Source organism: Bison bison, unplaced genomic scaffold (genome assembly GCF_000754665.1).
Source record: "Bison bison bison isolate TAMUID 2011002044 unplaced genomic scaffold, Bison_UMD1.0 scf7180017864325, whole genome shotgun sequence".
Lineage (NCBI taxonomy): Eukaryota > Metazoa > Chordata > Mammalia > Artiodactyla > Bovidae > Bison > Bison bison.
In genome coordinates this window covers 6672709-6687208 of record NW_011494897.1, presented here as the reverse complement: position 1 = coordinate 6687208, position 14500 = coordinate 6672709, and the positions used below count along the sequence as shown (strand labels likewise).

At 36.3% G+C, this 14500-nt stretch overlaps 1 protein-coding gene across 1 annotated transcript in view; it reads left to right on the top strand.

Moving 5' to 3' along the window:
• Positions 1 to 384: 384 nt before the first annotated feature.
• Positions 385 to 14500, top strand: part of KCTD3 (potassium channel tetramerization domain containing 3) — a 68147-nt gene continuing 54031 nt past the window's right edge. Inside the window, exons 1-7 of the mRNA XM_010853303.1 lie at positions 385 to 1023; positions 1260 to 1305; positions 3455 to 3528; positions 9202 to 9260; positions 9532 to 9612; positions 10603 to 10743; positions 11194 to 11284. Of these exons, the coding sequence (XP_010851605.1) occupies positions 995 to 1023; positions 1260 to 1305; positions 3455 to 3528; positions 9202 to 9260; positions 9532 to 9612; positions 10603 to 10743; positions 11194 to 11284 (521 nt within the window). The 5' untranslated portion in view covers positions 385 to 994. The remainder of the gene's footprint in view (positions 1024 to 1259; positions 1306 to 3454; positions 3529 to 9201; positions 9261 to 9531; positions 9613 to 10602; positions 10744 to 11193; positions 11285 to 14500) is intronic.

The following is a 14500-nucleotide window of genomic DNA, read 5'->3' as shown; positions in this document are numbered from 1 at the left end:
AGGAATACGTAGTGCAGTGTGATGAGTCTTAAAATGAAAATATTCAGACATCAGTTGAACCCTGTATCAGATTCTTTGCCGTGTTTATGTCAGTTTATTGTTTTGCCTTGGTCTGTTACAGTAGGCTTTGATAAAGCATGCCAGCCCCCATTGGTGGTAATAAGTAGGCTTGATCAAATGGAGTTAACCTCAAAACAGTGTTTACTGAGTGATTTTTTGAATGAATGAATTCAGTGGTTGTGAATAGCCCAAGACTGTAACTGCTGCTGCTGCTGTGTCGCTTCAGTCGTGTCCGACTCTGTGTGACCCATAGATGGCAGCCCACCAGGCTCTGCCGTCCCTGGGATTCTCCAGGCAAAGAGTACCGGAGTGGGTTGCCATTTCCTTCTCCAAAGTGTTAAATGTACTATGTGTAGTGGAATTAATATGAGCTCAAAAAACTAGTATAGGATAGACTATTTGGAAAAGCCAATTAAGGAGAAGGTAAAACCTTCGTGGTATCAAGAAAGATGGGTAGAACTCGGATAATTGAACATGAGGTTGATACAGCTGCAATGAAGATTCTGAAATGTTCTAAAATGGTGTAAGCATAGATTGTTTGGGGATGTTAAGTGCTATCTTATTAGAGGCCAGTAGTTTGTGTTGGAGAGGTGAAATGGTGACCTGAAGATAATTTCATATGTTATGTTGAGAAATTTAGACTTAGTGTGATGGGCATGTTAGAAAGTAGTGTTTTAGGAAGTTTTATATGTAAGCGAATTATTTGATTTTGTTGAGAGTTCTTGGAATAATCTTAACTCTGAAATGAAAGCAGAATTTTACAATGTTAGATGTTAATGAATATAATTGATGCGGCTATAGCTGTGCAACAACTTGTAAGTCATTAGCCAGCGGTTTAAAGCAAGTTAACTAACATTGACATTTCAAATCTTGTCCTCCCTTGTAATACCAGATACTTTTTAATTGCAGATTTAGTACCTCAAGACAAACACTTATGTGGATTCCAGATTCTTTTTTTTCCAGGTATTTCATATAATTCTTTAGTACTTTCAAAAAATAGAGTTATTTATTAAAACAATAAAAAATTCTCTTGCATTAATATTTTTATTAGATAAAATCTTAACTCTTTGAATATTTAAGTTGTTATTTACATTGGGGATACAATGATTCATTTTTACTGGTCTTTGACCTTTGAAAGAATTAGGGCATTTTATTCATACTCAGATTTTAAAAACTAATCCTGTCTTAATGATTTTTAGTTTGCTGAGTGGAAGAATTTCAACACTTCGAGATGAAACTGGTGCTGTGAGTATAACAATGTTGATGTATATTTCTAAATTAGATCAAATAATGCTCTAATGTTTGGTCCTTATACTCTTAGAAGATAGGGGAACTACTCTTTTAATAACTACTAAATGAAAGTATATGTTCTTAGGTTTTTATTTCTTGTCATGAATTATTCCTGTAATTATAAATGAGAACTCAAAACAGAGAGTACTGCATATACTATTTTAAATAATCATTAGAAATTGTAGGATCTGAGCTTACATTGTCGAGAGGAAACATTTCTTTTAATCAGTAGTTGAAACTTTAACAGCGAACGCTGCTACTGCTGCTAAGTCACTTCAGTCGTGTCCGACTCTGTGCGAACCCATAGACGGCAGCCCACCAGGCTCCCCCATCCCTGGGATTTTCCAGGCAAGAACACTGGAGTGGGTTGCCATTCCTACAGTGAATAGATAGGTGTAAACACGAAAACATTTTGATATTAGAGTGGTAAAATGTTGCAAATTTGTGAAGCCCTACAATTTTTTGTTTTGGAGAATGACCTTATGAACTTGTGCAGCTGTGGTGAAGTGACGGAAGTAAAGAATTACTAAGTTTCAGCACACAAAAAAGTATATCTATATTTAAAAGGCAGTTTTAATATGCACAGTAGCAGGTCAAGTAATTGCGAAAAGCAAATAAGACTTTCAGTTTGGAGGCAGCAAAATGACCGCAGGTGTTTCTTTGCTGTGGTAAGATTTGCAGATCAAATAAAGTAGCACGAGCAAATATGTCCATGTGAGATTATAGAAAGGACATCAGTAATAAGACCCACAAATCTATGGTGTTTCTTTAACTTCAGGTTGATTCTAATAAAAAGCAAGAATTTATGAAGCCAAAAGAACCTCATTCACTGTAGAGAACACTGTATATAATAATTGATCATAGTATAAGGAGGTATATTTTTTGCTTCATTCTGCTGTCTGATTGACTTATATAAATCTTAAAAGGTATTCAGTTTTATAGTTAGAACTTTTGTAATTGGTTCAAAATAGAATTGGCATACATTCCTGTAAAGAGTTATCAATTATGTATTTCCTATTTTCTAAACATTTTCCCCATAAGTATTTCATGGTGGGTGGGTGCTCAGTTGCCTCAGCCATGTCCAACTCTGTGACCTTATTCTGTGGTACTGTATTTGTTATTTAAAAAAAAATTTGTTCTTGTCACTTTTTCTTTCACCCCACCCTTAGTCCTTGAGAAAACAGATAGTGGTATGTGAAAGTGTACTTTTATAATACACACGGGACAGTCAAGAAAAGCAAAACTGTCAAAACTGAAAAACAGTGTGAAAATGTTACTCAGTTTTAACTTTTCTTGATTGCCCCATATATATTATAAAAGTACACAGTTGTTTTAATGATTCGTTTAAGTCACAGATTATGTAAATCATAATCACTATCACCAATAATTAGGGATCAGATGATATAAAAAGTATTATTTATGCATATTATTTTCAAAGTGTTAAATTCTAGAATATTTCAGATAAAAATTTTCCTTTTAGCGTCCGTCCCTTTGCCTAAAGATGTTAGTTAAATAGAAATAAGGGCTTCCCTGGTGGTCCAGTGATTAAGAATCCACCCACCAATACAGGAGACACGGTTGGATCCCTGGTCTGGGAAGATTCCACATGTCACGGAACGACTAAGCCCATGCACCGCACTTACTGAAGCCCGAGTACCCTGGAGCCCATGCTCCAGAGAAGCATATACTAGTGAGAAGCCTGCACATCTCAGCCAGAGAGTAGGCACCGCTCATTTCAGCTAGAGAAAACCTGTGCATAGCAATGAAGACCCAGTACTGCCAAAAATAAATAAATAGAAATTAAAAAAAATTAGAAATGAGAAAATGGACTAATTTGATACCATTTTTTCCCCTGCATATTAAAATATCAATCTAATGATAGCTTTTCAGGGAGAGAAAAGACACCATTTCTACTGTACATTTATACAGCATACAGTAGTGGTTATAACTGCATTTCCGTTTTAGAAGCATTAATATTTAAGAGTATAATCAAGGAAATAGAGTTTTTATGTAATTCAGTAAGTGTTCTCTAAGTTAGTGTTACAGATGTTAAAGTTAAAAGTTTATAATTTGAAAATATAATTTGTAATTCTTTTATTTACAGATATTTATTGATAGAGATCCAGCAGCATTTGCACCCATTTTAAATTTTCTTCGGACAAAAGAACTAGACTTAAGGTAAGAAATGTATCTTTTTTTTTTTTAAGCTTTTGTTTCTTTACATATGTACTTTTGGCGGTGCCTCACAGCTTGCAGGATCTTAGTTCCCCTACCAGGGATTGATGGAGAAGGCAATGGCACCCCATTCCAGTACTCTTGCCTGGAAAATACCATGGACGGAGGAGCCTGGAAGGCTGCAGTCCATGGGGTCGCTGAGGGTCGGACACAACTGAGCGACTTCACTTTCACTTTTCACTTTCATGCATTGGAGAAGGAAATGGCAACCCACTCCAGTGTTCTTGCCTGGAGAATCCCAGGGACGGGGGAGCCTGGTGGGCTGCCGTCTATGGGGTCGCACAGAGTCGGACACGACTGAAGTGACTTAGCAGCAGGGATTGAACCCTGGCTCCCTGCACTGGAAGTGGGGAGTCTGTTCACTGGACCACCAGGGAAGTCCCCAAAAATGTATCTTTTTAAAGTAAATTTTTGTTGGTAGGCATGGTTTTGGTCTGAGTTTATGAAGGAAAGTTTTTTTCCCTGCCTCAAGATTATTTTTGCTTAAAGTTCCCTCAGAATTTCTCTCATAGATACAGGCCACAATCATCTCTTATTGGATTACTCTCAAAGCTTCCTAGCCAGTTTCCCTGCCTTCAGTCTTATCCCTTCAATTCATTTTTCACACTGTAGCCAAAATTATATCCTGAAAATATAAATCTAATCTAGATATTCAGTCAGTTCAGTCGCTCAGTCATGTTCAACTCTTTGCAACCCCATGAACTGCAACATGCCAGGCTTTCCTATTCATCCACCAACACCCAGAGCTTGCTCAAACTCATGTCCATCGAGTCAGTGATGCCATCCAGCCGTCTCATCCTCTGTCACTCCCTTCTCTACTTGCCTTCAATTTTTCCCAGCATCAGGGTCTTTTCTAATGAGTCAGTTCTTTTTCGCATCAGGTGGGCAAAGTATTGGAGCTTCAGCATCAGTCCTTCCAATGAATATTCAGGACTGATTTCCTTTATGATTCGCTGGTTCGATCTCCTTGCAGTCCAAAGGACTCTCAAGAGGCTTCTCCAACACCACAGTTCAAAATCTAGTTAGTTATTACTTTGCTTAAAACTCTTATTTAATCAGCTGCTGGATTAATGGTGAAGGATTTTGAACTCCTGTTAATCTAGCCCCTGCTTAGTTTCTCTTGATTGAACACTTTCAACCCTTTCTGCTCTTGGCTTGATCTTGATCTTGCTGATGATTCTGCTGTGTCACCTGATACAGACAGGTGTTCAGAGCTTCCTGTACTGCCGAAACTCCAGCAGTCTTTCTTACATGAGATTCTAAAAGGGCTTGCGTTGTTTCCTGTATACCTGCAGGATCAAGTACTATGCTTGATATATAGCCATACATTATTTTGTATGATACATAACCATACAGTTTTACTTGACACAAGTAAATAACAATTTAAACTATTTCTGAACTTTGCCATAGTCTGGATTCCTAGTAGGAAGCTACCATCTAATTTGTATTTTATTGTTGTTTTATTTTATATATGCCTAATGAACTTTTACTAGGACCTATTAATACTTTTTTAGATACAGGTTTTAGAATTCTAAATATTTGTTTAAGCCACTTCTGTATAATATTACATAATTTTTGACATATTCACTAGAATATGAGCTTCTTGAAAGCAAAGATTTTTTTTGTTTGGTTTGTTCCTTGCTGTGTTCAGAGTATTGTTTAAAAAAAAACGAAAAATTATGTATAGTAAACTGTTTAATGAATATTTATTAAATGAAAAAAAGAGTTTGGTAGGGCTTTTTGTTTATCTATTTTTTGGCCTGGGGTGGTAGGTGGGAAGTTTATTATTAACTGTTTACTTCTGGGGTAAAATTATTTTTAGCATTTGATGAAAATCTAAGTTTACTTCTTAGTCAGTGTCCTTATGACTCATTTACAACTAAATTACCCATAAAAGACAGCAGTAGTTTAAATATCTGTATTCATTGCTTTTCTTACAACTTGCTTCTTTATGTCAGTTAATGGAAATCTAGCAAACTTAAATTCTATGAGTAGTATCTTCTAAAAGAAGGTGGGAAGGAATTGATAAAAGAACACTATATTCTACTTCCATTTTTTATATAAAATTCTTCCATTGCCTTTATCACTCTGTATTATTATCCTATTTATTTGTCCTCTCCAAAACTGTTATTTGTGTCCTGAGCTATTGTACTGTTAACGGAGGTAGTTTTGAAATAGAATAAGAAAGTTTTAACTTTTCTTATGTTAAACTAGTAACAACCACTTTCTCAAATAAAAACAATTTAATATTTCCATCACGTGTCTATTAGGCCTATCAAATTTTTTTTTTAAGAGCAGTTTTATGTTTACAGCAAAATTGAGAGGAAGGTACAGAGGTTTCCCATGTGCCCCCTGTTATCCTGCATTGACGTCATAAGCACCCAAAGTTCATAGTTTATCTTCAGTTCACTCTTGGTGTTGTACATTTTAGGAGTTAGCACAAACATATAATGACATGTGGAACTCTTTATAATACCATACACAGTACTTACACTGCCCTAAAAATTTTTCTTCTCTGCCTGTTGCTGTCTCCTCAAGCCACTGATCTTTCAAAAATGTGCATAATTTGACTTTTTCCTAAAGTCATAGTTGGATTCACATAATATGGAGCCTTTTCTGATTGGCTTCATTCACTTAGTAATATGCAATTAAATGTCTTTCATGTTACTTCTTTTTAGTGCTGATAATATTTCATTACCTGGATGCCGATTTGTTTTTCCATTCACTTACTGAAGAGAACATTTTAGTTGCTTCCAAGTCTTAGCTGTTATGAATAAAGCCTCTATAAATATCCATGTGGAGGTTTTTGCATGGACATTAAGTTTTCAGCTCCTTGGGGTAAATGTCAAGGAGTACAGTTGCTGGATCATATGGTAAGTTTTATAAGAAACCTGCAGACTGTTTTTGACAGTGACTGTCATTTTCCTTTTCCACCGGCAGTGAATTAGGGTTGCTATTGCTTCACATCCTTGACAGTATTTTGGGTTTTCGCCATAGTAATTGATGTGTGGTAGAGACTTGTCTTAATTAACATTTGCTTAATGGCATATGATGTGGAGCATCTTATTTCATATGTTTGCTGCCTGTATGGCTTTGGTTGAGGTCTTTGGCCCATGTTTTGATTGGATTAGTTTCTTTATTGTTGAATTTTAAGAGTTCTCTGTATACTTGGGACGACACTCCCTCATCCAATCTGTCATTTGCAAATATTTTGTCTCATTTGGTGCCTTTTCATTTTCTTGACATTGTCTTCTGTAGAGCAGAATGTTTTAATTTTAATGAAATCTAGCTTATTCTTATTCCTCTCATGGATTGTGTCTTTGGGTTGTATCTAAACAAGTATGACCATACCCAGTGTCATTTAGGTTTTCTCCTAAATGTTATCTTTTTTTTTTGGCATGCTGATGTCTAGTTGTTTCAGCACTATTTGCTTCTTTGTTATAGATCGGTTGACTGTATGTATGGGATTTATTTCTGGGCTTTCTGTTCTACTCCATGATTTGTTTGTTTCTTACCAGTACCACACTATCTTGTTTTTTCTAGGTTTACAATTTTGGTGTTGGGAAATGGCAGTGCTCCAACTTTGTTCTTCAGTATTATATTGGCTGTTTTGGCTCTTGGGCTTTTTCATGTAAACTTTAGAATCAACTTGTTGATATTGATAAAATAACTTGCTACATTTTGATTGGAATTCATTGAATCAAATCAAGTAGGGAAGAACTGATGTCTTAACAGTACTGCATCTTCCTGTCCATGAACTAGAAATATCTCTCCATTTTTCTCATTCTTTGATTTTCAGCCATCAGCATTTTGTAGTTTTCTTTCTTGTATTTTTTGTATATATATATTGTGTGTCTGTGTGTGTAGTTAGATTTATACTTGACTACTTTTTAGGGGAGTATTAGTGTAAATAGTGTTGTTTCTAACTTCAAGTTTCTCTTGTTCACTGTTGGTATATTGAAAAGCAATAGACTTTGGTACATTAACATATATGGTACAACCTTGGTTTACTTGCTTATTAACTCCAAAAGTTTTGGGTTCATTCCTTTGGATTTTCTATTTTGACAGTCATATCATCCGTGACCATCAGTTTTATATCTTTCTTCCCAATCTGTATGCCTTTTCTTTACTTGTTTTATTGTGTTAATGAGGATTTCAGTATGAAGTTGAAAAGAGTGGTGACGGAATCTTTGTCTTGTAACCAGATGTTCAAGTTCTCACATTAAGTATGATGCTTGATATAGGATATTTTTTTAAAGTCTTATCAAGTTGAAAAAATTCCCCTCAGTTCTTGGTTTACTGAGAGTTTTTATTATGAATAGATGTTGGATTTTGTCAGATGCTTTCTTTGCACCTGTTGATGTGGTCATGTGAGTCTGTTGATGTGAAAGATTGCATTAATTGACTTCAGAATATTGAACCAGCTTTCTTACCTGAGATAAATCCTGCTTGGTTGTGGTATATATTTCTTTTTAGACATTGTTGGATTTGGTTTGCTGATATTTTGTTGAGAATTACTGTGTCTATGTTCATGAGCGATATTGGTCTATAATTTTCTTGTAATGCATTTTTCTGGTTTTGGTGTTAAAGTAATGTGCGCCTTGCCCTGTAAAATAAATTAGGTTTCTCTCTGCTTCTTTCTCTGAGATTGTGGATAATTGGTGTAATTTCTTCCTTAAGTATTTGGTAGCATTCACCAGTGAATCCTGGGCCTAGTGCTTTCTGTTTTGGAGGTTATTATTGATCTGTTTGTTTTTTTTTTAATACATATAGACTGAGGTAGTTTCTTTTTGGTGTGAGTTTTAGTAGATCATGTATTTCAAGGAATTGTCCATTTCATTTGGGTTCTCAAATTTGCAGGCACAGAGTTGTTCACAGTATTCCTTTATTATCATTTTAATTTTCACGGAATCCTTAGTGATGCCCCCTCTCCTTTCTGCCCAGGCAGTGTTTTTAAAATACAGACAATTATAACCGAAACCTAAAATGAATGCTTTTAAACTCTTAAGTTTCCTTTTTTTTTTACTTCTTATTTTCTTATTACTTTATTGTAACATCTCTATCTGGATAACATAGCCCTTCTTAAGGCTGATCTTTTTTTCCCCCTACCTTCCGTTTTGCTTTAATTTTTGGTTTTTGATGAGAGGAGTCATGCCGATTGTTACATACAAGCACTGTGGTAGGCACTGCGTGACGTTTACAGACATGGATCAGAGCTGGATCATGCTTGCAGGGAGCTTGTAGATTAATTGGGGAGGTTAGAATATGTATAGAAATTACAGTCAGAAGCAATTAATACCATATAAATGATTTCTGCTCTTGTTTGCCTCTTAGATACTTACTGATATTACTTGTATTAACCCTGTAAAGCCCTCATCTCTAATTTAGTCATCCAGTTCATCTATATATGAGTGGTTTTTTCATAAGAAAAAGTTCATGGTTGTGTGCAGTTTTATTGTTTATACTTCTTCAAATGATTGAGGATCTTAGGGAAGAAGTAAGTTTTAAAAGCCATGATTTTGTTCATGTTTAAGAGCCTAGTACTTTTCCTGCTTCAGATGGTCATCCAGGCTGCCAGTGTTAGAAGATTTACATCACTAATTTGTTTCTTTGTAGGGGAGTGAGTATTAATGTTCTCCGACATGAAGCTGAATTTTATGGAATCACTCCACTAGGTATGTATCTTTACTATTTTTTATTTATGATTCGACCCTTTGAGCACTCAACTGGCCCAAATGAAGTGTGTTTTATATCAGGCCCTAATTTTTGATGGACTAGTCAGTGCTTGCTTTTTGTGGATTTTCATAGAAAAAAGATATTGTCAGCTGATTTAACTTAAACATTTTCCCTTTTCTTTCCTTATCCTCTTTAACTAGAGAAAATAAGTGGAGTACTATTTTTCTGTTTGCATGTACTCTTGACAAGTTTGCTTTGAAATGTTTTTAGTAAGAAGGCTTCTCTTATGTGAAGAGCTGGAGCGTTCATCTTGCGGCAGTGTCCTTTTCCATGGTTACTTGCCTCCACCAGGTACTTCTGCTTTTTCATTGAGTTGTTCAAGTTTTTTTATCATTACGTTAAGTACAAATGTGTGAACAGGAAAATCTGTTTCTTGATTATCTCATTTGTAAATCTACTAGAAAAGATGAGAACTTTAATTTAACAGAAGTTAGGTCAGACTATAAGGTAGGGTAGGAGTTTGCCAAACTTTTTCTGTAGAGGGCCAGTTAGGCTTGTGCGCTAGAAGATCTCTGTGGCAGTTAACTGAACTCCACTGTAAACACTTCAGAAATGGGTGGGTGTGATGGCATCTAATACAACTTCACTTACATAAACAGCCATCGGACCGGACTTGGCTTTGGTCAGATTGGCTGATTCCTGTGTTTGAGAACTGGTTGTCCATCTCCCTTGTGGAACCCTAGGAGCTTTGCAGAGATTTGTCAGTGTATAGGGGAGAGGAGGGTGAGGTGCATGCCATTTCTGCCCCTCTTCAGTTAGTACAGTTTGATCTGTGCCTGTGTTGTAGCAGGGTTTTAAACAAGAGTTCATTTCAAAATGATTTCAAAAAGGCTCCTCTGCCAAATAAGGGATGCTTAGAAGTATAGGGCAATTCAGCTCTAAAGCTGAATAAAATTTAAATTAGTAAATAAAGTTTAAAGATTTAAACTTAATAAAGTTTAAAGTTAAAATGTAAACTTAATAGAATAGCACCTATCTCATAGTAACTGTTCCGTAAATGTAAAGAGTTGGTGACAGAATGAATGAATTAGTGGTGATTGATTCGGTATTATACATATGATAAATCTTAGTCTGTCTTATTAAATATATAACATGGAAAATATCAGAAATCTTTCTTAAAAATTTCATCTTATTTGTTATGGTACTTATTTGCGGTAAATCACTATAAGATAAATTTCAGCTATAATGTTTAGTTTTTTTGTTTTTTAGGCATAAGAACATATGAAATTTTCAAATTTTGGTAGGTGAACTTAAAACAATTTATCTTCTTTGCTTTCATAGGTATTCCTAGTCGTAAAATAAACAACACTACTAGATCCTCAGCTGACTCTAGAAATGGACTAAATTATACAGAAGGTGAAGCTCGAGGAAATGGTACTCAGCCTGTTCTTTCTGGAACTGGAGAAGAAACTGTTAGGCTAGGTAAGCATAGCTTACATAAATAAAAAAAGCAAAGTATGTACATTTTTAGCTCTAGATATTGACTAATTATTTTTAAAGTTGTAGCTTTTGCTGTATCTCTTTTTAATCTAGGTCTCCCATTTATATCTTGAAAAGTCTCACCTAATATTTTTATTTAAAAAGCTTGTGATTTTCTGTTTGCTGTAAACCTTTAGAATAGAGGTTGACAAACTTTTTCTGGGCCAGATGGTGGACATAGTGGGTTTCATGAGCCTGAAGGTCTCCGTTGGAACTGCTCCTTTCTCTTTGTAGCGCACAAGCAGCTTTGATGTGTGGACAGATGTGCTTGGCTGTGTTCCAACAAAGCTTTCTTTCTCACAACAGGCAGAGGACTGGAATTGGCCTCTTGGCCATAGTTTGCAAACCCCTTTTTTAGAACACAAAAAACATTTCTTTTTCTAATGTCAACAGGGTTTCCTGTGGATCCACGAAAGGTGCTAATAGTAGCTGGCCATCACAACTGGATCGTAGCTGCTTATGCCCATTTTGCTGTGTGTTACAGGTATTATATAATTAGTAATGGTTTGCTTTTTACTTTGGGGGGTATTTTTTAATAGCTGTGATTTTACACTTGTAGATTTAAGAGCTATTTAATTTTAGTCATCGGATTTTTTTTCTTTTCGATTTTGCCTCCTGATTAAATTCAGTTTACTTTTATTTTTACAACTAATTTCATAAATACTGATAGCCTCAGTGTATTTAAATATTGCCCATACAGTATAAACTGTGAAATAAGTGAGATATCTTGAAGTTACACCTTCTTGCTTAGTGTATCCAGCTTCCAAGTCGTTTAACTGTTGTGTTAAATGAGGCAGGCTTGTTAATGTGACCCCTGTGTTTTTTTGTCTGTAATGATTAAATATTGTACTTTTAGAGGAGAATAAGACTCCACATTGGTCATGAGTACTGTACACTTGGGAGTGAGGTAGTTAAGCAGGACCATTGTGGACAGAAGTGATGTAGTTTAGTATCTAATGTGCAAGGTAGTTTTGTTTTATCTAATTCTTGCATTCTCAGAAACCAGCAGGAACAAGGAAGAGTATATACTAGGGATTTCTCTTTTTATTTGGCTGAGAGGTAGGATTCTTAGTTCGGAATTACTGTATGAAGTGAGAAATGTTGATGACGGGAGAACAGTGGTGGTGTTCAGTCACTAAGCCATGTACTACTCTTTGCAACCCCATGGACTGCAACATGCCAGGCTTCCCTGTCCATCACCAGCTCCCGGAGCTTGCTCAAACTCATGAGTTGGTGATACCATCCAACCATCTCATATTCTGTCATCCCCTTCTCCTTCCTTCAGTCTTTCCCAGCATCAGGGTCTTTTCCAAAGAGTCAGTTCTTCACATCAGGTGACCAAAGTATTGGAGCTTTAGCTTCAGTCCTTCCAGTGAATATTTAGGACTGACTTCCTTTAGGATTGCCTGGTTTGATCTCCTTGTAATCCAAGGGACTCTCAATAGTCTTTTCCAACACCACAGTTCAAAAGCATCAATTCTTTGTGCTCAGCTTTCTTTACAGTCCAACTCTCACATCCGTACATGACTACTGCAAAAACCATACCTTGGATTAAATGGACCTTTGTCGGCAGAGTGATGTCTCTGCTTTTTAATATGATGTCTAGGTTTGTCATCGCTTTCCTTCCAAGGAGCAAACACCTTTTAATTTCATAGCTACAGTCACAGTTCTCAGTCATTTCGGAACCCGGAAGAAGAGAATCTGCCCATATTTTCACTTTTCCCCCTTTTATTTGCCATGAAGTGATGGGACCAGATGCCATGATGTTAGTTTTTTGAATGTTGAGTTTTAAGCTTTTTCACTGTCCTCTTTCACCTTCATCAAGATGCTCTTTAGTTACTCTTCACTTTCTGCCACTGAAGTGGGATCATCTGCATATCTGCAGAGGTTGTTGGTATTTCTCCTGGCAATCTTGATTCCAGTCTGGTATTTCACACGATGTGCTCTGCATAGAAGTTAAATACACAGTATGACATTATATGGCCTTGATGCACTCCTTTCCCAGTTTGGAACCAGTCCGTTGTTCCATGTCCAGTTCTAACTGTTGCTTCTTGACCCATACACAGGTTTCTCATGGGAAAGGTAAGGTTGTCTAATATTCCCAACTCTTTAAGAATTTTCCACAGTTTTTTGTGATCCACACAGTCGGAGGCTTCCAAGTAGTCAGTGAAGCAGTAGGTATTTTTCTGGAGTTCGCTAGTTTTCTCTCTGATCCAACAAATATTGGCAATTTAATTTCTGGTTCCTCTGCCTTCTCTAAATCTAGCTTGTACATCTGAAATTTCTGAATTCTTGTACTGCTGAAGACTAGCTTGAAGGATTTTGAGCATAATGAGCTCAAAATGCTAGCATATGGAGTGAGTGCAATTGTATGGTAGTTTTCAACATTCTTTGACATTTCGCTTCTATGGGACTGGAATGAAAACTGACCTTTGCTAGTCCTGTGGATATGCAGAGTTTTACAAATACGCTGACATTGAGTGTAGCACTTGAACAGCATCATCTCTTAGGATTTTAAATAGCTCAGGTGGAATTCTGTCGCCTGCACTTGGTGCTTTGTGGTAATTCTTCCTAAGAGCCACTTGACTTCATGTTACAGGATGTCTGATGCTGGGTGAGTTACCACACCACTGTGATTGTCCAAGTCATTAAGACTGTTTTGTATAGTTCTATGTATTGCCACCTCTTCTTAATTTCTTCTGCTTCTCTTAGGTCCTTACTGTTTCTGTCCTTTATCACGTCCATCCTTGTATGAAATGTTCTCTGGATACCTCCAGTTTTCTTGAAGAGATCTCTAGTCTTTCCCCTTCTATTGTTTTCCTCTATTTCTTTTCATTGTTCAGTCAAGAAGGCCTTCTCTCTTCTCGCTATTCTCTGTAACTCTGCATTCAGTTGGGTATATCTTTATGTTTCTCCCTTGCCTTTCCCTTCTTTTCTTTCCTTAGTATTTGTAGGCCTCCTCAGACAACCGCTTTGCCTTCTTGCTTTTCTTTCTCTTTGGGATGGCTTTGGTCCTTGCCTCCTATACAGCATTACAAACCTCTGTCCATTGTTCTTTGGGCATTTTGTCTGCATTGTCATGCTTCACTTTTATATTTTTTTTCTTGCTCAGTTTACCACGTTACTTGAATTATTAAAAGAGTATTTGTAGATTATTACCCTTTTGGAATTTATATTCTTCTTTAGATTTTTAAAAATATAATTGTATTTATTTATTTATCTGGGCTATGCTGGGTCTTCATTCCTGTGCTTGCTTTTCTCTAACTGTGGTGAGTGCGGGCTGCTCCCTGATTGTGGCACACTGACTTCTCTGTGCCAGTGGCTTCTCTTGTTTCAGAACCCAGGCTCTAGGGTGAGCAAGCTTCAGTGGTTGCAGCCCATGGGCTTACTAGTTGTGGCACAGGGGCTTAATTGCTCCATAGTATGTGAGATCTTCCCAAATCAGGGATCAAATCTATTTCTCCTGCTTTGGCCAGGGGGTTCTTTACCACCAAGCCACCAGGGAAGCCCTCCACTTTAGATTTTTAATGCATGTAAAATTTACTTTTTGTATAAGATATTAGATTTAGGAATCTATTTTCTTCCACATGAGTAGCTAATTATGTTCTGCTTATTAAATAAACCATCCTTTCTCATTGAATTTGAAAACCTTCATCTTGCTTTATATTTATTTTTATATCAGTTCAGTTCAGTCGCTCAG